The following is a 27,764-nucleotide window of genomic DNA, read 5'->3' on the forward strand; positions in this document are numbered from 1 at the left end:
CTCATATGTAAGCAATGGAACATCACTCTTTCCTTCTCTGGTTGTTACAACATCACGCTTGATACCAAATACTTTTCCACAACTGTCTTTGGCCAGAAGATCAAAAACTTCATTATTATACACTTCTACAACAGAAACCTCAACCCAGTAACTTCCTGGTGGCTTTTCTGAAATAAGTCTGGAGAATAAAAGTAGAATAAAGCAAATGAATGAAGCCAGAAAAGGCTGAAATCAAACCTCAAGTGAACAATCTGTAAAAATAGAATTATTCTTTAATTGTAATCTAATCAGCATTCTGATAAAACTGTTTATTAAATATCAACAATCAGAACTTTGCCTCACCCAGATGCTAATGTTAAGCTGAAGAATCAAAACATTCATTTTCCAAACAGCATTGCCAGCTTCAATTTTTTTTTTGTCCTCTAATCCCACTCCCTCCTCAAGGTTTTTTCAGGCTATTTCTCTACTGAAGCTGACTGCATTCAGAGCTCAAGATATGATAACTCTGCCACAGTGCAAGCAATTAACAGATAAGAGATTCCATACTACCAGCTAGACACTGTTATTCTGGAACAAAATTGGCTCTTTCAATTTAGCTTACACTTTTTTTTCCAAAAGAAATCAGCTTAGCTGAAAAAAAACCTAAGGGCTCTTCTATTACAACATCAGTTCTAATCACACATGAGGTTCAACTAAAAAAACAAGGTGAGAAGCATTCTCAAAGTGAAAACAGATCATGGTTTAAAATATAATTATCATTTGGGACTGAGCTCTTATCTGGATTCTTTTTACCTATTTCAACTGTCCATTTCACAAAACTGGTAAGGACTTTTAAAATTTCTTTTCAGTTTGTGCTACTATAATTGAAATATATTGAAAAGTTATAGGAATCTGAAAGCCAGACATACATACGCAGTGAAATTGCATAGTCTTATTTCCTTAGCAAAACAGACTAAGCTAGAGGTTAGAAATCAGTATCAGATCTCAAATACAAAATGGCAGCCAGAAATGCTATAAACAATAACTATGAAACTAAAAGCTGTAACAATAAATACATTACAAACATTTCTGTAACGTTTAAGGTGAAAAGTCTGTAAGCATCCATTGCTTAGGTTGATATTATCAGATCAGTATTACCTGAACAGTTCCTGGGTAGCACGAGGAATAATTCCAAGCTCTGATTCATCTTCATCGACAAATGTAAGGTTCTCTTCTAACTGTGGTCCCAACATTGTGTATGTTTTCCCACTTCCAGTCTGCCCATAAGCCATAATACATACATTATACCTGAAATTCAAAAGGGCCTTCATTTATTTTACCATAATCAAAACTAGGAAAGGTACCAAGTTTAGACTCTAACAACTTGGGAACACTAATTGAAAGGAAAAATATACACCACACCTGCAGCTTTCTTTCTGGAGCTCTCAAAATCTGACAAAGTACTGCTCATAACATCTCCCTAAACAGGTTTTATTTTTTAAGCAAATTTGAAGGGCAAAAACAGGGATGCTTAGCTGGGAGTGATTGATGAGGTTAAACCTCCTGTCTGACTAACTTCCAGTTCATGCACTGCTGAGCTGCTTGTTAATCAGCTCCTGAACCACTCCTGTTTACAGTACAGCATTTTAAAGTAAACCACTGCTGCATTTGATTTGTCTGACAGTGCTATGCTGCAAACCACAGCACAAACATCTTAACAGCTGGGAGCAGTAAACTCTTCAGCTCTCACAGTCTTTTCAGATGAAGTCCTCAGTCAGAGCCCTCAGCCACTGGAAAAGATTAGACAGCTCTAGCAATAAAAGGCACAAATCTTAAGCCAAAGGCATTGGATAAGGTTCCATGGAAGCATAAATGTGGAAGCTGCTCTGGAGTAATGGTGAGAGGAACTGCTACATTAAGGACATGTAGAAGGTGAAAATGTACATCTACTTATCTTTCTTATTTGTTCAGAGACACAACTTTAGAAGATTCCATACACTGGAAGTGTTCTGCAGTATGCTGGATTTTCTGCTCTACCAGAGCTGCAAAAATAGGCTTGCTCCATCCTTGGAAAAGAGCAAAATTTTACTGCTTAAGACCTAGCTCCTCTGTGGCAGACCTGAACAGCTGCTTTTGGTTATCTGATGCTTTTCCTCACATCAAAAAATATTGTTTCAAAGTACATGCCAGCAAATTTCAATGAATACCCCTCATCTAATTGTTTTAGATGTATGGTTTTTGGTCATCAAATCCTTATATTACCACTGCAGAGAAATATATTTGCAGGGTTTTTTTTTTGTTCGGTTGTGGTTTTTTTGTTTGTTTGTTTTTGCATATTAAGCATGTCTAGAAGCAATTATTTTAGAGGATTACTAATAAAGCTTTATTTTGTTAGAAAGAAATGTAGGCAATGCAACAAATTCCTTCATATCTCTTCTGGGAATGTGGAGTCAAAGCTGCAGTCAGTGAACCTATGATAAAGTTTCCCCTAATCTTTAGGATGCAAAGAGTATAAACTGGAAGTCTAGACACAGATATGACGAAGTAAAGGAGAGAACTGTAACTATGTGAAAATAAAGAACAAAATGTGTTACAAATTGGAACTGTAAATCTGAAACAAGGGATATCCCTAAGTACTCACTTTTGACATAATTCTGCTTGCATTTATGATAGTGGAAAAGCTTCCAATAATTTTGATAGTCTTCAGCTAGGCTAAGAATGAGTGATTTTCATAGTTCCACTCCCTAGAGCACACTGCCTGGCCAAGTCATAGCTCCCTGAGGCTTCCAGTGCCTCTTCAAAATCAAAGAGAGATCTCTGAAACCAAAAAGGGAGCCAGAAGTCTGCAAGTGGCTTGTGTCCATAGGAAAAAGAGAATGGAAGTCTTCTCAGAAGTCTTTCAACTTCCATATTGTGCAGTTACATAAAATTCCCCTTCACAGCTTTTGTTAGATAGTCAAAATAGTTCTGACAAGATACAGGTGGTATGATCAAAATTTAAGTAGTCAGGTGCTAATAACCTTAAAGATACAAATCATGAATAAAGCCAGTGACAACCTCTCTGCCAAAGTCAAAGTGGTATTTCGGTAAGTCCAAAGGAACTGAAACTATCCAGAGCTGTATTATATCTGAAGACACAAGAGAGAATGAATTGTTGGGTGATTCAACAAGAGGACAAGCAGCAAAAGAAGACTAATTTATGTTTATCTAGTTCACTTTGTTGATGTTCTGTTTCCAACATAACCATTTCAAACAGAGCATGAAGCCACTTCTAACCTCAGGCTTCTAATCTGGGATTTTCTGTTTATGATTCTCCTATGTACCCCCAACATTTCTCTTTTTCCACACTACTTCATTAGTTATATTATTGTTTAGAAAAGATCTTCTTGTCAAATTAGACTACCAATACTTTCACAAGATTGCTGTCCTAAAAAGAGCGGGCCTGTTCAAAACAGGAAAGTTATCCCTAGGAGGAAAGTTATCACTATTAATGGAAATTAAAGAAGGAGAAATTTATCCTTCCTTAAAATAAATAAGGTTGAATCTTCAATGTTATGAAGAAAGGGGAAATGTTATCTTAGTTCCTTGCTGGCCCTGTACTGCTAACTGAAAACTCTGAAGCTGGTTGTACTTTATCTGCTTTGCATATGGAATGATCTCTTCTCCCTGGATATTTATACTAAAAAAAAGAGAAAGAAGTCATTAAAACAATAAAAAGAAAAGAAAAATAAAGAAAAGGGCTGGAGTGCTCCTTTCTACTTAAGCTTAAAGTTGTTTCAGTCCATTTTGGAGACCTGATCAAAGCAATCAAGAACAGCAAAAAGGCTCAAGGTTCCAACCAAGTAAGTCTGTTTCATATTTACAATGGGAATGCTGCTCAGAAACATGATTGTATGCACAGTCTGTCCTCTGAAAATCTGCTTCTGTTTAAATGCCACTAGAAGAACAAGGCAGTTTTTTGTTTTCAATAACAGAACATTTCCTAAACGAATATAAAATTCCCAACTTTAGGATGGGATCCTTTCATTATGCAAATTAGAAAGTGGCAAGTAGAGCAGATCAAGGTATTTTTTAGATATGTCCAAATACATGTAGGCAACACACTGAGCCAAAACAAACTTACATTCACTGCAAAGGAAAAGTTAGAGAGATAAAACAGTGGTTATATGGACTTTTCCAAACTCCTCCAACCTAGTGATCCCAAGGTTGCTCAACTGTAGTCATCCACACTTGATAAAATAGAATTGTGCCTTATGGGCCATATAGGTGTCTTCTTGCCCCCAGACAGCCCTTATAGGTCCTACCGTGGCATGTGTGAATGGTTGCCTGGGGTTTCACAATATTTAAAGCACCTTGATATGCCTCTTCTGGGCTGCTTTTAACTACCAGGAAGAAAAAGTGATTTGGAAACTTCAGTGTTCTACCAAATCACAGCAAAGAAAAAAAGATGGCATCCTCCATCAGAAGCAATGCTTAAATTTGCCAGAAAGCAGAGGGAAAAAAAACTATTTTTTTTTTTTTCCCAAATTTGTCTGTCATGCTTATTTTTGTAAACAGTGTTTTCTCTTTTTTATCTAGGGAAACAATTTTCACTCTTTCATTAGAAAGAAAACAGGAAAACTGAGCCGAAAAGCTTTAGAACACAGCCAGACAGCCTCTATTAAGTAACCCTTCTTAAGGGATGGATTTCAGTAGAGAACTGCCATTTAGCTTTTTTACTTCCATCTTTTAACTTACCCATCCAGGAGAGATGTTAGCAAAGGGGCCACATCTGCAAACACCGTGTCTTGAGACTCAGTAGCATTGTAAACCCTGAGGAGCAAAGTGCAATGAAGAAAAGATGTAGGTACGTATGTTGGCATAATTGAGGAGCAAAGACAAAGGAAAATGTAGGCCTATGATATAAAGCTTGTGACCTGCTGACATTTCTATGACAATAGCACTTACAGATTGGGTTTAAAAAAAAAATATTTAGCTTGGCAATATGAAGCTGGCAAACCAGAACTACTCACTGCTGCTCTAAACCTGACATCCTACGCCAGGAAATTAAAAGGTAATGAGGAAGAGTTGAGCTTCCTTGGGAGTCACCACGTTGTTCAATTGGCTAGAGGGAAAAAAAGTGATGCATCAACATGTCCCAGAGGTTGCGTAGGAATGTGTTGTACCTCTGGCACATTACAGAAGAGAATCTTGAAGCAGGAGAGGGGCCAGAATTCACCAAAGAAGTTTTTTGGTTGTTTTTCTTTTGTGTTGCAGTCCAAGGGACTGTAAATTAGAACTTCAAGGGTCTCTCCTGCTTTTTTGGAGTCATGATGTATATTTCAAAGTAAGTTTTAAAGTGAATGAAAGACAATTAAATGAATTAAGTTATTAGAAAAAGAGCAATGCCAATATAATTTGTGGGCTAAAACAATTATATGTAAAACCACTGCAAACATTTTTTCACATTCAAAAAACAAAGAAGGCAACACAGGGCTCTTCAAAGAAATTTTTCCTCCAACCTTCTCAAATATAAACCTCATACAATAAAAAGCCAATACCTGAAAATAAGAAAACATTAAAGAGAAGAAATTATTATTATAAAACGTAGGCATCCTAATTCATTCATTTCTTCTCTAGCATACCAAAAAAGTATCCTCCACAAGAATACACACAGCAACAAACACAGCTTATAGAAGATGGTCCAAATCTGCAACATGAGTATCATAGCCAACACTTAGAAATTTGAGGTATGAATCTTTTTCTTTGGAAAAAGCTTCCTCTTCTGCTACCTTTCTGTTGCAATGTTTTTCTTGATGTTTTCTGTTAAGCTCTGTTTTCCAGTCAGTGGTGTGTGCTTTTTATTTTTTATAGCCAAATAACTAACAGGAATTCTGGTAGCAGCAAAGATTACAAAGTACAGTTACTTTCCTGTGTATATAGTATACTAATACACTTGGCTTTAATACATGATACTAGAAGTTTAACTGAATGGAGAACATGTTGGCTCTCTAGCATTCACTCAAAGCACTTTGTATGTTGACCAGAATCTGATCACTACAGTCTGTAGACTGCACAAACATAGATTTTGCATTTGTGTTCTCCATAAATATGACTGTACGAAGGGATCACTGATGAACAGATACAGAATTAGACATAAACCACTTAGTTCAATATTTTGCTTCTGACAATGGCAAGAAGCAGCAGCAAAAAACTCTATGATGGTGGGAGACAGAGTAATTCATCTCTGCCTAATAATAATAGCTGCAAACTGGTCTCAGAGCTGAAACATGAGTTGAATCTTTGCTTCAAAACCAAATATGATTAGCATTAGCATTCAGTTTCTTTTTCATGTTTCTGAATTCTTGGCCTGGAGTAACATCCTGTGGCGGTGTGTTCCACAGTCTAATTGTAAGCTGTATGAAAATGTACTCTCTTTAATCAGGATATGAGCACTTGTCTGGCTTGATGGACAAATACTGCTTGTCTTGCCATTCCACTGACATGCTGTCATGCTAAACTGAGAAACCAACAAATACACAGAGATGTGGCACAGTTCTTATTGGGAGAACACAGACACTGAATAGCAATACTCCATCCTCGCTTTGCATGCATACAAGAACATGCTTTTATAAGCTTTGCACATAACATCTTCAAGGTCAGTACAAGAGCAAAAGTGCTTCCAGACACTTTTCTCTGCTTCATTTATCATCTGCAATCAATGAAATATTCATTAGCACCAAATCCTGTATTTTAAGTAACTCAGGCTATAATTCAATTTGTATTGAAATGATACCTTTCCTTAACACAGCAAAACATCTCCCTCAGAGCTACTGCATTAAAAAACAAAAACAACAACAAACCAAGCCACCAAACTTAAAAGGTATTTATGAGTTAAGAACATTAAAAATTTGTCTTCAGTTGCTACTGAGGGCTTTGGCTCTTAGCAAATGTTGTCACCAGCCACAGCTAGAGTTAAACTCAGCCAGTTTTAGTGGGCTGTGCTTTCACCACAAATCAGCATAGCTGTAGCTCACTATGTCAGGTTCAGGTACGTGTAGCAGTTCAGAGGAAAGGCATGGGGTTCAATGTTACAATAACTACTCCAAATATTTACTCAACTTCCTAAAGGTTTTTTTACTGCCTCTCCTTAGCTCCTGTGCTTCAAATTCTATCAAAACTGAAATGAAGTATTTTCAGTTTGGCTTCAAACTGGTTTATGCTACACTGTAATCACAGTGGCTAAAGGCATGGAAGACAATTAGCTATCTGAAACCATGAAAGATGCAGCAAATCCAGAGAATCTATTTCCATAAGCCCATTTATTTTTATCAGAATGATGACAGATTTGCCCCTGTCTAGTGATTAATGTTAATTTCACCTTGAAAATTCCAGGCTTCTTTTTATTTTGCTAACTGATTCACCAATAAAATTATAAAAGCATAACATGCTGAAAGCTGGAATTTTCTTCCTGAGCTGAAATCAAATATTTTGACATTTATTAGTTCCATAAAATGTTGCTAAAAAAATAAACATTTTTGAGTTCATAAGAACCATATGCTCTTCTGTTTATAAAAAAGAGCTGCACTGGGACACTGAAAAAACATTCCCCAAGAACAGCATTCTTTAGGGGATTTACATTTTTTTTTTTTAACCCGTTTCCTGATGATCAGGATCTGTACCACATGTACAGAGTCACAGCAGCTCTGGAGTCCAGTGTCAATACCATTAACTTCATTGCTCTGTGGAACTGAATTCCAGCATTATTCTGGATTTACTTCAACTGGTATGTCTGTATTAGGCATAGCGAGAGGGTGAAAGGAATTGCTTTGCAAACATGTGAGAGGTTGCATGTGCCTTGTAGCGAGGGAGTCCTGTAACCTTTGAGGTGAGTAAAGCTTCCCCAAGATTTGCATTATCTCAAGAATTTTCAGTCATTTGGTAGTCTACACAACTGCAGTCCTCAGGCTTCATGAGCAGAAAAAAGGCAGCTTCTTAGAAGGACACCTCAAAGAGAGCAAGTTACTGGCAACATTAGGCCAACCTACAGCAGCTTGAGCTGAAACTGGCTCAGAGCATTAATTTAGAACATATAATACATGTTGGATGCATTTGACTTTCAATCAAGTTTAATAAGTCTAATAAGGCACAAAGACCAACTAAGACCCTTCTCTCCTACTCCTGCATTCAAGATCTCTCATGTCTGGTTATGTGGGTTCTCGGCCATCTTACAAGGAAAGTGCTCACATCACAGATTTTCTCACAGAGGAGCTCTTTTTCACATGCCACTACTCTCTCTTTCTCTCTCTCTCTCTCTCTCTCTATATATATTTTTTTATTTTATTTTTTTAAAAACATTTCCTTTCAACTAGTGACTACAAAAATTGTCCTTCACTACATAAATGTCCCAGCTACACGGGTCTACTCACCTTTCAAACTGAAAAGTCTTGTTTATTGGTGCATGACCAGGACGGCTACACTTTACAAGGACAGTTTCCTACAAGGAGAACAAAATACTTACAGTTAATGTCACAAATGTGTGTATAAAACAGAAACATTTACTGCACTGCGGTGAATTAGCAAGACCACAAGTAAGGATCTTAGAGCACATTCAGATTATTAACAAACAACCAACACAAAATATGCACCTTTCATAAGAAAGATCCAAACAATTACCTAAGCTTCTTACGTGCCCAGAGAACCCAGACACCTAGAAATCTAACATCTCTAATCACCACTACAGATAAATAAACTGCAAAAAAAAATATATATATTTTTCATTGTAAGGACAGTTTTCATGCTGTCTTTTCAGATTGTTTTCATAAATATTTGTGCCTAGAATTGAGGCAGAAGATGCCTCAAGATTTCTTGGCATATCATTTTATTCCACAACTGTGAGAAAGAACTGAAGTCACACAATTGCTGGATTTCCACAATTTTTTAGCAGAATCCACTTTCCAGATGAATTATATAGCAGTTTTGTAAGCTAGACAAATGTATAAGCAGCTCTTTGAACGATTACCAAAGAAATTACAGAAGTCTGGAATGCCCTAAGTAGTAAGTTGTGTGACCTTCAAATTCCTCATGGCATATCTTGCTTAATTGTAGACAAAAGTAAAGAATTAAATGTGAGTGCTTACAACAGTTCAGCTGGAATCTCTTCAGCACACAAAATACTTCATCTTGTTCACTGAGATTTCCTAGCTTACTAACTTGTGCTTATGTTACAGCATCTGATGGAAGTGCTGAAATTTTTACTGTTCTTCCAACAAGAAGGCTGTTAAACTTACATCCCTCAAACCAGGATGGGTGCTCTGAAAATAATGTCTCCTATTTTATTTTGCCAGTCCATGACATCAGAGGTGGATGTCGGTGATATGGCAGTAGAGGTTGAACCTTCCCATCAATACTCCATTACATGCCGTTGCTCTGTGACAGACAGATGGCAGAAGAGGGGCAGTCTGACAAAATAGTGTCTGACATGGGCTCACGTATGAAGCAAAGGTGTGGCACTGAATTCCTCCATGCAGAAAAAATGGCACCCATTGACATTCACTGATGCTTGCTGAGTGTTTCTGGAGACCAAACAGTGGATGTGAGCACAGTGAGGTGGAAGGGGGTGCATTTCAGCAACAATGCCATCAGAACAACAGTGGGTCATAGAAATTGCTCCACTGGTGCAAATTTTTATTAGCACAGCATGGAGGCTCTTGTTCATCACTAACAAAAATGCACAGTTAACGGTGGTGACTACGTTGAACAACAATCTTTGTAGCTGAGAATTTGCTCTACCAACTAGTGTTATTGTGCTCTTTGTATCTGTTGCACTTTTTGTGGAAATTAATAGAAGGCATTACTTTTGGAGTGACCTACATAGTGAAGTAGGCATTGAGTGAAGTAGTGAAGAACTGAGCCAATAGTGACTGAATAACAGTATATCCTCCATGCAGAGATTCTAACAAAAAACAGTTCTCTTAAGTTACAAGTGTTTCCTTCTTTGTGGAGAAGTGTTTTCACTATCAATCTAATGATGGCAACACTTGCTATAGCATGAACCAATACATCCATTCCAGTAGGCAAATTTAGCAACAGGGCAGGTGTGAGGTACAAGGTTTTGCTACAAAATGACCTGACGCAGACATTCTAATATCAGCAGTGACCAGTAGCCTACAGGGGAAAAAAACAAAACAAAACAAAACAAAAGAAACAAACAAACAAACAAACAAACAAAAAAACAGCTTCCATAATGTTAGAAATGGGATAGAAAAAAAAAAATTGGCATTATACAGAAACAAAAGCATTGTTAACAGGCAGAAATTTCATGTAAGCATTTGTAATTCCCTTCCTTCCTCAGGAGATCACTGCAGACTAACATATCCACTGCAGCTGCTGGCATAAGGAAACCTCATCAGCTTTCCTTGTCAGTAGAGTGTATGAAATCCACAGCTCTATCACACAAACACTGATGAACATTTCTTTCCATCTTCGAGCCACAGAAAACTCCTGCCCTGAGTTTTTTAAGGGCAACATGAATCACTGAAATGACATTCACAGGCTGTTCTGACACCCACACCTGGGGAGCTCCTCAGTAAGTGAAAATCAGTAAGGCACAGAAATAATTTTAAATGAGGCAAATTCAAATGAGTGGATATAGACATATGGTCACAAAACCCAGCTGTGATAATTATCACTTCCCATCACTTGTTATTGCATATCTGTTGGAGGCTATTGCCCTCCTTCCAAAGGACATCACTCTACAGCAGAGCCTCTGCAAGGCAGACACAGCACTGAGGCAGACAAGGACAGCCTAAAGGGCTCCCTGTACAGGGAAAGTAACGGGGAAGAAACCTGTAGATGAGGATGGTGATAAGCTCCTGGGGAGTGATAATATAACCAACTACTAACGCCGTGTCTACCTGATCTATTACCAAATTGCCCCAAGAAAAGGTGGAGGGGAAAACAGCCATAATTCAAATAGAAAAATGAATAAACTCAGCATCTTTCTTACAAAGGGTCTTCCTTCACATACATCTAAAACTTCCTCTACATTATAAATACTTTTCTGGAAAATGGGTAACTCGTTTCCACAAATGTGAGCTTTGACTGTGTTGCAAGTGGAAGATTTAGAATGAATGAAACCTCATGATTTTATCTGAAAATTGCATCTTTAGCTTAGCCACAAGCATAACACCTAGAGCAGTTAAAAGCAAATGAAACTGGCAATACCTGCTGTTTTCCTTTACTGCTGTTGGATTAGCCTAAAGTGGCTGGTTTTTGTTTGTTTGTTTGTTTTTGTAAAAAATCCATTGTACTTTATTCTCACACATAAGTTTACACTAAAAAAAATTCTAATATATATATATCTCAAGAAACTAATACAAATATGTAAGGTGCTCAATCAGAACTAGAAAGCATCTTAATAATATAAATAAATAAATGTCAAGGCAAACCAATAAAGAACTGCAAGTCAGTATCACATTTTCCAAAATCAGGAAGATGGTATCTTTACATTTGAAAATCTTAAGAGGGTTTTTTCAACCTAAAAGATTCTATGGTGTTGGAAATTTCATTTCACAATTAAGTCCATGCATATGCTTATTTTCCTAGAATATCTCATACAGACTTTCAAACATGATAACAGGTTAGCATATTGAAGGGTACCTGATCACATTTCATACAAACTAAAACTCTATGCCTACTAGCATAGGCAAACAGACACCGCTTTGTCTGTCAAAATACACATACAGTAAATATGAGGTATCTATATCTATATAAAACAATCCAAATATAACCTAATTTCATCTTCGTACAATAAAATATAACAGGTCGGAAACGGGTGAGTAATTTTATAGTGCAATAAATGAATCGTGGCATCCAGAAATACTACATCTAATATTGCAGATCCCTGTTGATTATCTCCTGACATATTTATTCATTCTTAGCTGACTTTTCATATGCTCCATTAGTCCCTAATTGCATATATATCTCTCTAATTGTTCACTTTATACAACCGAGATCTGCTTAATGAAGCTATAATTTGGGAGATTTAAATGCATAACACACCTTAGGTCACTTCAGCAATATTTTAAGCTCTATACTAAGAGAATTTGGCTAATCACCATATAGCAACATTGTAAGAACTATGGTGGCTAAGAAAATTAAAACCTAATTTAATACTTTGACCTTAGTTCCTGCTACTGTGTCTTCTCAAATTTTATGTCTTGGTAATGGCCACAATTAACGCTGTAACACCATCTGGATTTGCAACCTCAATGCTCATTCTCATTCCTCTGATGGATCTGAGCCAAGACTTCAATATGCCTGACTGCAGTACCACATAGGCTGCTGTGGTTGCTGAGATATCATATTTCCATGCTAATGCGTTAGTTGTTCTCTAATAGTAAAATGAAAAAAGCCTACCGTAATTTAGAAATGATAACAATAAATGCAAGTGGCTCAAAGGGACTGACTGTGGGGATTCTGCAACAGTTTGACTGCTGAAAACACCAAAGCTCCAGTTCTTGCAGCAGCAGAAACTCCAAGCTACTATTACTGCAAAGAGTCAGGATGAGAACAGCACAGATCACCTGCTATTGCACCATGTGAGAACAAAGCTGGGCACCAACTGACAAAGAAAGCCACCCTACCCTATTAATTTTTATACCTCTGGTTCACATATTCCTTTTGTATCTCTTTACAAGTATCAGTAAGTGTGTTCTTGAATTTCACCATGAAATATACTCACATCATCAATGGCATATGCCACATTTTCTAGAGAGCTTCTGTGCCTGGAAGAAAAAAAAGAAATCAATAGGAGTAAAAAAAAATTAAAATTAAAATTAAAAAAAAAAAAACAAAAAACCTTGCAAACCCAAATGTTCCATTTAGGTCAGGAAAGTCAAGGCTCAAAATGTCTATGAATGGCACGTTATCTATCTAAAGAGCACCTTTCATAATTCCATTACGACTCTAACCCATGAACAGGCTAGAACCACGCTTACTTGTGAATCATGATAGTTCAATCAACCAAAATAATCTCCTTAAAAAAAGCAATTGAGAACAAATATAATTAAGAATATTTCACATGCAAACCATTGTATTGTTTTGCGATGGTAATGTGAGATTGTAAGAAGAGGTTTCCCCTTTTTAGTGCATTAAATTGAAGAGCACCTTCTTTGTAGGTATTTGGTCCTGACCCTGCAAATGCAGTCAGAAGTAATTCTGTATCCATTACTAGTCAAAAACTTATGACTGGGAATGTGAGGTACATAGATGCACTCGTGTGTGTATGTGTTTTCAGAATCAGTCCCTAGTTATACAAATAAGTGTTAATTAAATTTCTTTTTTTATATATTAAGAAAAGTTTGTCTTAACAATTATGTGTTTGTCCCTGCTTTACACGGCGATTTGGCTCCTAACTATTCTATTCCATACAACAGCAAAAACAGAGCATTGGTTCTTCCCCATGTATATCAAGTATAGCTTAATGCAGGTTTCTCTTTTAGGCTCCTTGAAATTTTTTGTTGGGTATATTTACATTATTTTAATTAAAATATTTGAATATTTTTTCTAAACATTTACCAAATATGAACAAACTTTAAAACCCTGTACGTACTCTTTTAGAAAAAGTAGTCAGTAAAAAGTAAAATAAACTCCCAAATTAGTCATGTTCTGATAGGTCAGATGATAATATTTCTGTTTTTTTAGCCACCCACCTAGTTTTCCCCTTCTTTCTCTGTTTGTGTATGTTTCAGTCCCTACCTTCTTTCGTGTTAGTCACCTATGGAGAATTCAGCTTGTTATGACACATACTTGCACTTAATCCCTCTTTTCCCTTTGGATCTTGAGTGGTGTTGACACTTCAGTTACAGTAAGTGTATTATAAATTAGGGATGCAGAGCCAAATTATACTGAAATACAATCACCAGTGTTTGTGCTGACAGCGAATCCATTCTGTAGCATTATAAAAAACAAACAAACAAACAAAAAAACCAGCAATGCCGAGAGCATTTCTCTACTGACGATTTCTGACAGTTCTGCTGTTACATCACTGTATCCCAGTCTTTGTACAGAATGGTGAATGTACTCTACATTGACTACAGCTGTGTTACTTCTGCCAAACCACAGATAATTGTGGATTGTTCAACTGTTACGTCCTCCTATTCAGGTGGACATAGTTTTAGACGAAGGGATAAGGTTGGCTGATGCCAAGTTAGCAGGAGAAAGAAGAAAGAATATGTATTTTTTTAATGATTCTGTCACAGTATCCCCACAAAAGAAAAGAAAAAAAAACAAACAACAAAACAGAACATCATTGTTCTCATATATATGTGGCTATTGTTTTCTCTTCACACTAACTGTGAGTCAGAGAAGATATAACACAGCCATAATAAATTACCTATCTTGTGATACTGAATGTCCAGCAGCATGATCAAAAGGCAGTGATGGTCGGATCCTGCAATGGACTCTGATATTTCCTCTCAGCTCCTAGAATTAGAACATTAACATGATTTAATATCAAATACTGGAGAGGAGAAACACACTCACATACTGAAATTTATATATGTTTAAGAAAGCAGTCAACCGCTTGCAACATCACAGCCTTAGGTTCTGTGGAGATAAAATAGTCTCAGTATCATTTGCTTTCTCATAACTTTATTTGAGAAAGCATAATCTTCTCAGAGCTCAGAAATGGCGTAGCCCCCTTCAGTCTGTAAGAAAAACAAAAGAGGCTTTCAGTTAAAGCCATTTTCTCCTCTTCAGCCTCCTTCTCTTCACATGATCTTCTTAACTTACATTAACACAGCAGCCAAGATTAAACACTGCACATCTCCTCCAGCAGCCCTAAGGGAGATGTGGGATATAAAATATTTTGTTCTTTTTTCTCTTCACTGTGTTCATACATGACTGAAAAGCCAGTACTGATTTTTCTCTCCAGGCTGCTTCAGACTTTTCCTTATCTAACCTGGTGCCTTTCTTTCCTTTTGGTTCGTGATGATTTCTTCTCATTTTGTATTGCTGAAAGCAGGCTGCCTGTGATGAACAGTGAACACTCCCCACACTGCCTTGGGGAATATCCTCTCAGCAAACTGCAACACAAGAAAGATTTTGGGAGGTAAGTGCTTTCCAATGAAGAGCTTCTTCTTCCCAGGCAGAAAAAAACATCAGAAGAACTTTGTTTGAATGTTGCCTGTCTTTCTAAAAGTGAGGTCCTGAACCCCTAATTAGTCCTTTGGGGAGATGAGGAGGCAGTGAAGTTGAAGAACAAAAAACAAAACAATCAATCCCAAATGAACCATCACGAATGCCTGAGCAGGTACAGCAAGATATGCTTGGAAATATAAAATGAAGATAATCCTGCAGTTTCATGTTGATCATTTTAAGAATTCTAAAACAGTTTCAGAGGAGCATTGGTGCTAAATCAAACATGAATTGATTTACCTGGAATTTCATATTGTAGAGGAATTGCCAGATGAGAAATGGTATTTTCCAATTAAAGACGGGATGAAGAAACTCAGATTTTGCACACTATTCAAGATGGATGATACTCCTTTGGACAAAATACTCCAGGAATGCATGTGGATGCTTATGTAAAAAACAATGGTCTGGGGTTATTGGTAGAACACATGTAGAACACATGTAGTACACATGTAGAAATGTACCACATGTAGACAGATGCTGGTTGGAAGTGATACATCCAGGAGAAGTACGTTAATTAGTTTCACTGGTGAAGAAGTTGTAAGATATGATTAAATCAAAACATGAAGATGCTTTGTCTTTCAAGGTACTTACAACTAAGCTGTTATGTAGAGCTCTCCTCTTCTGCTTTTCTCTCTCGTATCTCTCTGTCACCTCTTGCAGGGACTGCTCAAGATCAAAAGCCTTCATCTGAAACACTGGAAGAAGGAAGTTGTTTTAAAGAACTAACTGAAAACTGTGACTTTTCAAAATACAATTGCAGCTCATGCAAAAGGCCTACATATAACAAAAGAATAAAGGACACTTCTCTCTTTTACAAATTATTTCTATATGTATTTCACAGGGAAAGATGGCAATAATCTTATTTTCAGATGTGACTAAATATTTCTAAGCAGGGCATTACTCAGCTATTACATAGGAGATTTACAGTTTGCTGTATGCCCATTACAACTTCAAAATTAGCCTGCTTGAACGTTTCTTCTATAATTCTCTCACTTTCGATCTCTATTTTAGGATTAAACCAGTAACATATGCTGTCTCTAAATTACACACTTTGGGCTTACTGCTTAGGAAATATTACATGTGATTTCAGATTGGCAATTCTGATCACAGTATTTAACCTTAGCAATGGAATCGTCATCTAAAACAACTGAGAAACAACTGAACAATGGCCAAATTTAAAACATCACCCACCTAAGTACCAACACAAACTTTTGCTACATGCGATGAAGCTTCTCTGGTTCTGAATTCACAGAAAAATACCTCACAAGGTATGAAGCTGGTTCAGCCAACAGGAATTTACAAGGCCTCATAAGTAATATTTAGTAATTATGTACCACATCAGCACACATGCCAAATCTTACTTCATATCTGCTCTTTTAGGCCCCTGTTTTGATAAAGGGAACATTGGAACATTCACCCTGATTTAACTTTCTACTTTATTTTTTCCAATTTTAAACTTTCTGAAGTATTTTCTCTACACAGATAACACAGTAACGGATTACCATTTTAATCATGAGTTTATACATAATATACAAGTTCTGCAGACATCTGTCACTGATCATGCTATTTATTGTTACTGACAAGAGCAGCCCCAACAGAATCAAAACTGTCTCAGAATCATTTCAAATAAAAAGCACAGCAGCTGTACAACCTATTTTTACATGACAATACATAGGTATCAATTATGCAGGGACTCTGATTATAAATTTGTATACTTGCTTGTAGTTCTTCAGCCTCACAAACATCAACTTAAGCCCTGTTTCACAATCAGGTTGGTACTTGTTATGTTGTTCTCACATCTGGTAGGAGCACCATCAGAATCAATAACATTGGAAGGCAAAGCAAAGGTATACACCAAATGACCCAGACACAGGACCAATGCACTTGGTCTTCAGTGATAACAACAGTGAGCACCATTGCACTGCAGGGTCTGTTTATACATACACATGAATGAGGATCTGGATTCTGAAGCAGCATTCCTTATGTTGCAGAAATCTCTGAAATCACCTGAGTCCTCTTCTGGTATACCCCAAATCAGGCAAATTTCAGCTAAGGTAACACGTTCTTTATCAGGCTGTTCTAAAATTGTCACAACAAAAAGCCTGAGACCTACAGAATAAAGATGTTACAGCTAAGCCAGCTCAGCAGTCTGGCATCAGCTGCAATCAACACAAGAGCTAAACTCAAATTATCAGCCCTGAGAAAATCCAGGTTGGCTTTTTCTGACTCTCAGGACTCCTAGATGATCTAACACCCAATAGAAAAAAGTGCTTGTATCTTGGAACTGAACTCAATCTATCAGTGTTACTAATATTTAAGAATGACATTGTTGGTATTACGTGACTGGTTATGTACGTGTAAGAGCCTTACTTTGCATTGCTTCATTTTGCAGCTGTATCCCTTGGACTGCTGTCAAAACTTGGTAAAGACAAGCCTTGTATTGACGCTGAAAGTCTTTTGAAAGCTCGAGAGCAAATGAATGGAGGCTCTTCATGTCTTGCTTAAGCCTCTTGTCAGCAAGAAGAAAAAATATGTTATAAAAACACAAAACCAGCAGTCAAGGAAGAGAATCAATATAACCACAGTGCAAATAATTATGGTGAGATATCACAGTCAGGAAGAACTCTACTTGATGAAGGGAAGACTTTAAGAGTGCATCTTTCAGCATGTTTGAAGAAGGATTATCAAGATAGATATTCACCAGTGACACTTATTAAAGATTTCACCAAGACTTTAAGGATCCTTATCACCTTACTCTTTGGATTTGGACCATAACACAGCCTCAGGTTGTTCCATCAAACAAAAATAAGTGTGTGTGTTCTGTACACTTATAAGATATCCAGAATTAGCAATGTAAAACTGTGATCCATGTATCCATGTCCACTCTGATCAGGGCGTATTTGTTAAGGTCATTTCTTAGGTAAGCCAGTTCTATGCTTTCCTATGAGAATGATGTATTTTGAAAAGGTCAGAAACCTTTACAGTCCATAAAAATATTTCTCTTGTTAATGTAACACAGCATAACACACATGACGTGACTTTTAAATGTTTACAAGATCAGCTTACATTCATTTAGAAGTCCAAATAAATTAAAAATAAATTCACTTGACTTTTGGACTAGGAGACTTCTTGGCATTTAAGTCTTGAGAAGGATATGTAAAGCCATCTATAAGATGAACTTAATGAAACTTCTTCTCATAGAAGCATCATGATGCTGTGCTAATAACCTCTTGAATTAATTAACTCATTTCAATGATAACAATATAAACTAAGGGTGAGAAAATCGCTGTAGCTTTCCCTGTCATAAGTATGAAGGATTATTATTATTATTATTATTATTATTATTATTATTTTAATTACAGGTATAGGATTTGCATTAATTTAGATTTTCATTTGGAGAATTTTTTCCTGTCATAGCCTTGACTGATCTGTGATAGGAAAACATCTCAGTCCACTGATAACTCATTATGAGCAGTTCTGCCATTCTAGCTAACCTAAAATATAAAATGGCACTGCAAGATTTACCAAGAAGAATCACTGTAATTAAGCTAAATCTTTTTGACTGAAAGCAACTGATTTTTTATTTTATTTATTATTATTATTATTATTTGAGATATTTTTGCCACCCGGAGCTATTCAGTGCTACTCTGAGAAAAGCTGACATTTGTTGGTGTCCCTTAAAGGAATTCCTTATTCTACGACGTAACTTAAGAAACAAGTACATCAACAAAAGGAAATACTATTGTTGTACAATTACTGAGAGAACAGCTCTGGTATCTTCGTTACAAATTCAGACAATATGACTGAGCATACAGATTACTACTATTGCTTCTGAGGTCCTCCAGAACAGAGAGCTTCCAGTGAGATCAACGGAGCTCACCAGTGATCTTGTTAACATGTGGCTATCTAGTTAAAGTATCTAACAAGTATTGTGTCTTAGGAGATGTCTACCTGGTAGACATCTACCTTGTCCTGTCAAGGACTCAAGGTTTTGTCTACAAACATACCTATTCCAGGCACTGATAGCAGCCTATGCAGGAGATACTGGAGTTCAGGTGCAGCCACTTGCCCAGCTTCCCAGGTAACTTTTGCAGCCTATTGCAGCAAAACCACTACAGGTTTTAGAATCACAGAATCATAGAATGGCTTGGGTTGGAAGGGACCTCAAGGATCACCAAGCTCCAACCCCCCTGCCACATGCAGGGCCACCAACCTCCACATTTAATACTAGACCAGGCTGCTCAGGGCCCCATCCAATCTGGCCTTGAACACCTCCAGGGACGGGGCATCCACAGCCTCTCTGGGCAGCCTGTTCCAGCACCTCACCACTCTCACTGTGAAGAACTTCCCTCTGATGTCCAACCTAAATCTTCCCTCCTTCCACTTAAAACCATTTCTCCTTGTTCTGCCGTTATCTACCCTTGTGAAGCAGTTTTAAACTAACTCAGACATGGCTACACTTTGCTGCAAGTACTGCTGTAAATAAAGTAAAGCTATAGATCAGGTTCAAATCTGACCATTTCTGGGTTTTACTGTATTTCATAAGCATGCATATGCCTATGTCATAGGTTATGCAAACATTACTACTAAATATCTTTACCTTTATTGCTTCATGTAGGTGCGTTACAACAGAACTCTGCAATTTCTGCTGCTGGCCATGAGCGGAGTAGAGCTGTAATATCTCATCAACACTTCTTCCAGCCCATCCTTGGTACTGTTTGAAAAAAGAAAAGATCACCTCAAAATCACTTCAAATTGTTCCTGATTTTTGATACATTTTATCTCCTATGTAAACATCTCTGGAAGTGGATCAACTGGCTACATGTGATGTTGCAAACATACAGTTTCTTTGCTTTTCTTATTTTTCCAAGTCACGTGGAAGGATCGTTTCTAGTTAAGTTGACTAACACCACTATTCTACTTCCTTTGGGTTGCAAACCTCAACATCAGAACACTAAAACGTGCCTGCAGTGCCTATAGCCCCATAGTTGTGCTCGAGGTGGATCTCAGTTAGAACTGTGCCCTCGCACAGGGCCAGTTACACAGCTGGCATCAGATCAGCATCTTCTGGTGACTATATTTAATTGGAAAGCTCTCTCAAAAGCAGAACAAGAGGGCACACCAGTAATGGCTGAAGTGCTGAAGGAGTGGTTATACAGCCCACAACATTGTGTTCATTGCTTTAGCTTTCTGCCAATATTGACTCCACTGCACTCAGTGAAGTTGCAACAGTGCAAAATTGTACCAGTCAAGCACTAAGCTGGGTCTTCAGAGATCAAAGCAAGGAAAGCAATTTTCTAAGGGATGTGGAGAAGAATGCTTTCTAGTAATGTTACAGACAAACTTTTTGAGATATTGAAGTCAAAAGTAGAATAGGAAAAGTGTAACTTTAAGTGTAACTTTAAGTACTTACAGGCAAGAACACGGGAATTAAATCTACAGAGTACTTGTGAAATTCTGCAATGACAGAATTTATGCTATATTAGAAGCTGCACGTTTGTCATTTACTGACAATCCTGGTACTTAAGATAGCTGTAATTTCTTCACCTGCTCTTCCCAGCAGCATATTGACATCCACCATTCTTTAACCAGTACTTATAGCCTCTCCCCTTATTTTGGGAATGCAGCTGTCTCTAGCACGTAATTATTTCCTAGTTTATTCAGATCAGAAATTTGGTGGCTGCAGTTCTCTGTTATTTCAATTAACAGAAGATAGGAAAATACAATGGCACTCACTCCTCACGTAATGGAGCTTAATTCCAATCCTCTGATAACAATAGGCAAAAACTAAATGGACTTAATTGCAGTTAATTACAGATGACATCTTCAAAAACAACAGTATGATATTCGGGAGATGTCAGAATAAAGACAATATATATTGTCCAAGAGAACTTTTTCACCTGTCTAAACAAAGTTTTCATGGTCTTTTTATTTACAGATGGAACCAGAGGTCCTGCATAGCTATAAAACACCTCAGTGCTAATATATAAAGTGCTTACATGGAAAATGAATAGCAGGAGGAGATTATTTTAAAATAACTCTTTTATTAGAAGCTTTAGTAATTGAGACAGCTCCTGTACGGGCATTTGTGTGTTTTACCCTGGGAATTTTCATGACAACATTTGTATTTATAAACATGCTTGACAGAAATGCACAGAAGTGCACCAGAATTAATAGCTCCAATCACATGTGAAAAGTTAAGCATGTATATAAGCAGCTGAAGTACTGAAGCCTTGTTATACAAGTTCAAGCTAGCTAAAACCAAATATATTTTTTTAACATCTAATGCATTCTCTACCATCTGCATAAGTGCCCCTAGCCCTCGTTTTTTTCTCAAGATGAAGGATGCAAATAGTCAGCTCTTCCTTCATGGAAGTCAATTTCTCATCACGTCCACTACTTTATTGCAAATACTGCCCCGGGTTTGAGGTTTTCTCCAATAAAACAGTTTTTGCATTCATCAGAATAAACAGAGGTCTCAAAATGCTGCATTACTGAAACACGTCCCCATGAAACATGTCCCCCCAATGCCACGTGTTTCACCAGCTGGCAGGTAAGTGGAACTGGTTCACCAGACAACCAAAACACGTGGCTCCAGACCTAGTGAGAGGCAGCATCCACTGCTTCTGGCCTGGCAGAGCAAAGGGAAGTGACAGAGGTGAGTGGTACTGAGGCGGGGAACATACGAACTACTGAGAGACACAGGATCAATTCAGTGGGTGCAGAGGGTGGCTATGGGGGTGCAGGTAGCAAAGGGAGAGGTGGCACAAACTAGAGTTGCAGATGCTGTGATAATAGACAGCCAATAGAAAACTCTTGAGGGTAAAGTGGATTAAATGATTTTCAAAGCTTGTTCGTAGGCCAGATGGTCCATCCCAGATGCATTGCGATACCTACACAAAACCTTTCCCCTCTCTGTCAGGAGGTACTTTGAACATATTTCCTTGTGTATAACAGGGGCTCTTGACAACACAGTTAAAAAATAAGTAACCACAATCCCCAAATCCACGGAAAACAAGCTTTTACTATCTAATAATAACTCAGATAACTATGTCTTACATCTGATACACTGTAGTGGCTGGAATAATTTCTTCCTTGTGTTTGAGAGAGTGAGAAAAAAAAAAAAAGAAGCTGAAATATTTAAGATTTTTGGTTAATATGATGAAACAGAAAAAAACAACAAACATTTTCTTCAGAATAATTACAGCATTCTCCGGCATACCTGACAAAACTCGCTTCAGATGTACCATCTGGCTTCCAATCAGGCTTTGGAAAATGTTAAACCCACTTTTATCCACAGGTATTAACAGACCCTAAGAGAGGGCAAGTGGCTTTTCTGAGGTCACCCAACCATTTAACACTGCAGAGCAGATTAGAAACTCTTGGCCAGCAGACTCTGTATTGCAACCAGTTCTCACAGCTGGCTCTGGTCTAGAGACATGGATAAACATCACAGTTCTCTAAACCTTTGAAGCCTTACCTTTGAAGACACCAAATGTTATCGCAGCCTGCTGCTTGTTTCAATAATGCTCTAGAAGCACCATACCCCTCTGAAAAAGGATATAAGGAAATGAGGGCATCCATCATTGCTGTGCGCTCTGTAGCTGATTTCTGGCCCAGTGCTGCCTTTTCTGGATAAGCTTTGTACTTGTGCTATTAAGACATATAACTGAGCATCTTTGTCTACGCACAACTTAACGTGGTTCCTGCAGTCTATGAATAGTCCTAATTGGAAAAGCAAACAATATTTACCGCTGCAAGTTTTAGATGAAGGGCAGCATTTTCAGTTTCCAGGGCAATTATTCTTTCTTCTTGGGCCTAAGAAAAAAGAAAACAATAAAACCACATGCAAACCCACGGAAGTAAAAATGACATGAGGCTGATGAACATCGCTTCATTAACACTTTTCATTGCTGCGCACCATTGTTTCTCGGTCTCCTGAAATCAAAGGACTACCAGCTTCCAATCTGAATCCTTCCATTTGAAACCATTTCCCCTTGTTCTGACACAGCAGACCCTACTAAAGACTCTATCTCCTTCTTTCTTACAGCCTCCCTTTAAATACTGATAGGTCACTCTCACATCTCCCAGCACCCTTCTCTGTGCACGGCTGCCCACTCCCAGCTCTCAGCCCGTGCTGGTAAGGGAGCTGTCCCCAAAATGGAGCCCTATGGCACCCCAGCAGTAACTGGGCACCAGCCTGACATCACCTCATCGGTGTCACCCTTTGTGCTTGACTCATCAGCCAAGGGCTCACTCATCACACTGCATTTTTGTCCAGCTCTGTGCCGGGCATCTTGTTCAGAAGATGCTGTGAGAAATGGAATCATAGAGCCCTTAGAGTTGGAAGGGATCTCTGAAGTCCTTCGGTCCAACTACAGTGAACAAGGACACCACAGCCACACCGGGTTGCCCAGGGTCTGATCCAGCTTTGCTTCGAACTAATGCCAAAAGCTTTGCTGAAATCCAAAAGGATTTCATCAACTCGTCTACCAGCTGGGTCATAAAAGAGATCAGGTTCAACAGGTAGGAACAACATTTAGAAGCCGTATCGCGACAGCACCCGCCGCCTTGAGGATTCTCACCGTCAAGCCTCAGACCCCACTTTTAACAGACGGCGGCAGATCGGGGCTCTGCGGCCGTCAGCCCCGGGCAGCCCCGCTGGCCGCCCTGCCCTCCCTCCGGCCCCGCCCTCTGCCCGTCCCCCCGCCTCGCCCCGTGCCGGGCTCACTCGCGCTCTCTGCTCCAGCTGCCGAACGCGCTGCGCCCACACCGGGCCGGGGCCGAACCCTCCCCGCGGCCGCATCGCGCCGCTCGGATCGGAGCTTGGCTCCCCGCGCGGCGCCGCCCCGGGGGTTAAATCCCCGAGGGCTTACGAGGGCCGGCTGGGAAGGAGGGCGCGGCCCCGGCGGGGCTGCCGTTCTGACGGCACCGCCTCCCGACAGCCTGGGCGGCGACCGTGATAGCGGCCGCCTCCGGTTGGGGCTGACGGGGGTCGGGGTCGGCACTCGTACGGCGGCTGCGAGGCCGGGAGAAGGGCAGGGTGTGGGAGGTCGCATACTCGGGTCGTATACTCGGGTGTGCGATGCTGCTGGGCTCGGCGAGGAGGATGAAGAGGCTGCCCGAGGCGGCTTCCTCCTCTCGGCTGTTCGTTCCGCTGTTTAGTGCCCAGCCGTACTTACAGAGTAATTACAGAGGAATCCAACTTGTGCTGCTGCCCGTCGTCTGGCTCGGACCACACCAAACATCTCTGCGCAGCCTCCTCAGCCCACTGGCTCCTATGGTACTGCAGCCTCCTTCCACATCACCGACCCCCTGCAACCACAGCTTTTATTTTTATTTCTTAAAGAAACAGCACAGAATCATGCTGGCTGGAAGCCTCTCAGCCGTTCATCCCCGCTCTGTATTGATGGGATAATGAAAACTAGTGAATGGAGTCAGGCAAAAAAAAAAAAAAAAAAAAAAAAAAAGTTGCAAAGCACTGTGCTCCTGCTGACCTTAAAGGATGTTGGCACTGAGTCAGGATTTTATCACCGTCAGCCAGTCTGGGGAAGTATTTTAGTAACTCAGGGGTGTAGCTCACAGTTCTTGACACTGAGCTCCGATTTTTATATGTAGTATCAGTGAGGTCTAGGCAACGAACCAAAAATCTGTCTTCTGGAAATGCTGCAAGGCTGTATTCCAGCACGCTTTTCTAATGGGATCCTCTGCTCTGAAGAATCTCCTTTTTTCCCCATCTACCAACCTGATCCTGTCTGCCTCCTGTCTGCAAAAGAAGAATCTGACCTTGTTACAGATAATTCCAGGGAAACAAGAAGGCTGGAAGTTTCATGACAATGACTAAATGTACTGCACATTTTACTCCATTAACATCAGTGAAACACGATGGTGAATTATGAAAGCTTGAGGTACTAAATGTTACTAAATGTAAATGTTGTGTCAACTACTGCTGATGCATTTCATGCTGACCCTCGGAGTGAAAACAAAAGACTGAGGTCCTGGCTTCAGTATTCTGATAGGAATGTCCATTGTGCCAAACACCAAGAGGCTCACTGCTGCATGCCTTCTGATTTTCTGCTCCCCAGGTGACAGCAACTTCGTCATGTCAAGCAGACAGAAATTTAAGATTGATGTTTTGCATGTGGTCTTTTAAGCTCCCTAAAACGTTATCCACTTCATTTCTCAACCTAATTTTATTTAAATGCCTTTCATAGTCCCAAGCCAATACATTTGCAGCCGTAGGGTGAAGAGAACTCACAGTGACGGCCTGAACAGATTTTCCCTGAGCTTTGATGTTTACCATGCCTGCTAATGTTATCTGCTGTAGAAGAATAGTACATAGGGTCTCCCTCTGCTATCATAGAATCACGAAGGTTGGAAAAGACTTACAAGACCATTCAGCTCAACTTTCCATGTATCACCAATAGTTCTCACTAAACCACATCCCTCAACACAACATCCAAACGTTCCTTGAACACCTTGAGGGTTGGTGACTCCACCACCTCCCTGGGCAGCCCATTCCAGTGTCTGACCACTCTCCTAACATCCAGCCTGAATCTTCCCTGGCGTCATCTTGCCTACTGGAAGATAATTACAAGCAACATGCAGCTTAGAGCTCCTGCAACTATACAGAGGGAGGAGGGAGTGTGGAGTAAGCATTAAGATACCTGACCTCATGAGAGGGAAAGCCACTGATGCTGTCTGTCTACAGAAGAGATTTTTGCAAGAGAATGAGCTTGCTTTGTTCTGAAAGAAGCAGCTCTGGTACACAGCCACAGCAAAAAGTATACCTTTAGAGGATTTAACATTCCTCACACATTAATATGTTTACAATCAAAACACGAGTGAAATTAACCCATCCATTCAAACATGATATTCAGCGAAGCTATAAATATTTAATCACTCAACTTAAATAAGACATTTGCATCAATAACTGTAGGGCAATCATTTGCTACTAAAAATACACGGGCATTGTCCAAGCAGGGTAATTGCACGCTGCTGGTCTTCCTAAGCAGTTTAGCTGCCATTGCAGCTAGGAAATAAATCGACAGACTGCTTAAGCTGTGAGGCTTTGCCTCCTCAGCCACAGAGCCCCCAGGTGACTGCGACAGAACTATCTGACACAACAGGAGGAAGAGCCAAACGTGTTCCTGTTCTCATTAGCAAACTCTTGTGGGCTACTGTGTTTTTTTGGTTTTTTTTTTTCAGACCGTTCTTAGCAAAGGTTATTGCTATTGCTGTTTTTGTTGTAATTTCTCATAACTCAATTAACTTTTTGAATTGGGAGGTAAAGGGGAAAGGTCTCATTTATTTATTCTGCTGCTGAACTCACTGCTTGATCTCCAAACAATCGTTACGATTGAGAAAATATTATTTCAGTAAACAGGATCTATCTTACGGACTTTCTCAGTTTCTTAGTTCCCCTCCCCTTTTCTCAGCTACTATCAAGGCTATAGCATAAGCGCCATGTAAAAGCAGTTGAGAAGTGTGATATGAGAATGATAGGTGCAAAAGGGAGAATGTGGAAGAAATTTAGGATAATTAGAGTCTTTTTGGAGGTAGCAGACCTGGCTGCATATGCATGTATCCTTTACCCAAAATTGCTAAGGATGATCATTCATACCCCCTAAAGCAAACGCCTTTTTTTCCTTTACCTTTATTTTTATGGTCACAGTCCACAGACTCAAAAGCACTGACACAAGGTCCCACTCAGCCACCTTGAGGCCCTGCAGTCTTCTAAAATTCAGAACGTCCTCATTAGTGATTTTGAAAATTCTGGAGAGTAGACCTCGCAACTGGAGAGATCATAGAGTCATAGAATGGCCTGGGTTGAAAAGGACCACAATGATCATCTAGTTTCAACCCCCTGCTATGTGCAGGGTTACCAACCATTAGACCAGGCTGCCCAGAGCCACATCCAGCCTGGCCTTGAATGCCTCCAGGGATGGGGCATCCACAACCTCCTCGTGCAACCTGTTCCAGTGCATCACCACCCTCTGTGTGTGATGAAGGTACTCACCTGGAAAGAGGTGCACACGGTTCTCGACCCCATCTGCAGCAGCTCAGCTACAGCAGCTGGAATCTATAGCACTTCACTGTGACAAAATTCCCACCTCTGCTCTCCTCAAACAGAACTTCAACTGTTGTTTCTTTTCAAGAAGCAAGTCACGTGGTGTTATTAATGCAGCGACAGGAGTAACATCATTCAAATGACTTCTTAACCACGGCAATCACAATGGAGTCTCTGGTTCCAGTATTACTCACAATCACCTTTTTCAAAAAGAAGCTGTATTACAGGCTCCTTTTCATTCTCAGAAACTTTGCACTGGAGGAAAATACAAATACAGTATATTCACCAGAATCCATGGGCTAGCCTGCATATTTGATCCCACCAATACTTACTATTCTATAGTGGCTGGATAAGCTGTAAAAATCACTTGTTCAGGTACTGAACATTAAATTCTCCCCGCTGATCCGCGAGGATGAGCCTCTTTGGTTGGTTCTCTACATGAAATTCATTTCAGGTTCCCATCATTATGAGATGCACTGACTTGGCTTCTATTTTAAAAGGTAAGGGAAACATTAAAAATAGCCACTTGTGTTTA

At 39.2% G+C, this 27,764-nt stretch overlaps 1 protein-coding gene across 2 annotated transcripts in view; it reads right to left on the reverse strand.

The window, feature by feature from the left end:
- The window catches only part of KIF25 (kinesin family member 25), a 35,766-nt gene extending 11,297 nt beyond the window's left edge, over window positions 1-24,469 (reverse strand). The window contains exons 1-11 of one of the 2 annotated variants that reach the window (XM_090135477.1): window positions 24,342-24,469; window positions 22,912-22,977; window positions 19,760-19,873; window positions 17,530-17,668; window positions 15,751-15,854; window positions 14,357-14,445; window positions 12,704-12,746; window positions 8,388-8,455; window positions 4,717-4,791; window positions 1,138-1,287; window positions 2-178 (exon numbers count right to left, since the gene is read on the reverse strand). In XM_090135477.1, the coding sequence (XP_089991603.1) occupies window positions 2-178; window positions 1,138-1,287; window positions 4,717-4,791; window positions 8,388-8,455; window positions 12,704-12,746; window positions 14,357-14,445; window positions 15,751-15,854; window positions 17,530-17,668; window positions 19,760-19,873; window positions 22,912-22,977; window positions 24,342-24,407 (1,091 nt within the window). In that variant the 5' untranslated portion in view covers window positions 24,408-24,469. Of the gene's footprint in view, window position 1; window positions 179-1,137; window positions 1,288-4,716; window positions 4,792-8,387; window positions 8,456-12,703; window positions 12,747-14,356; window positions 14,446-15,750; window positions 15,855-17,529; window positions 17,669-19,759; window positions 19,874-22,911; window positions 22,978-23,890; window positions 24,021-24,341 lie in introns of those variants that run through there. The other variant, XM_031614392.2, reaches the window with a different exon arrangement.
- Between the last annotated feature and the right edge of the window lie 3,295 nt (window positions 24,470-27,764).

Source organism: Phasianus colchicus, chromosome 2 (assembly GCF_987193195.1).
Source record: "Phasianus colchicus chromosome 2, bPhaCol1.hap1.1, whole genome shotgun sequence".
Classification (NCBI taxonomy): Eukaryota; Metazoa; Chordata; class Aves; order Galliformes; family Phasianidae; genus Phasianus; species Phasianus colchicus.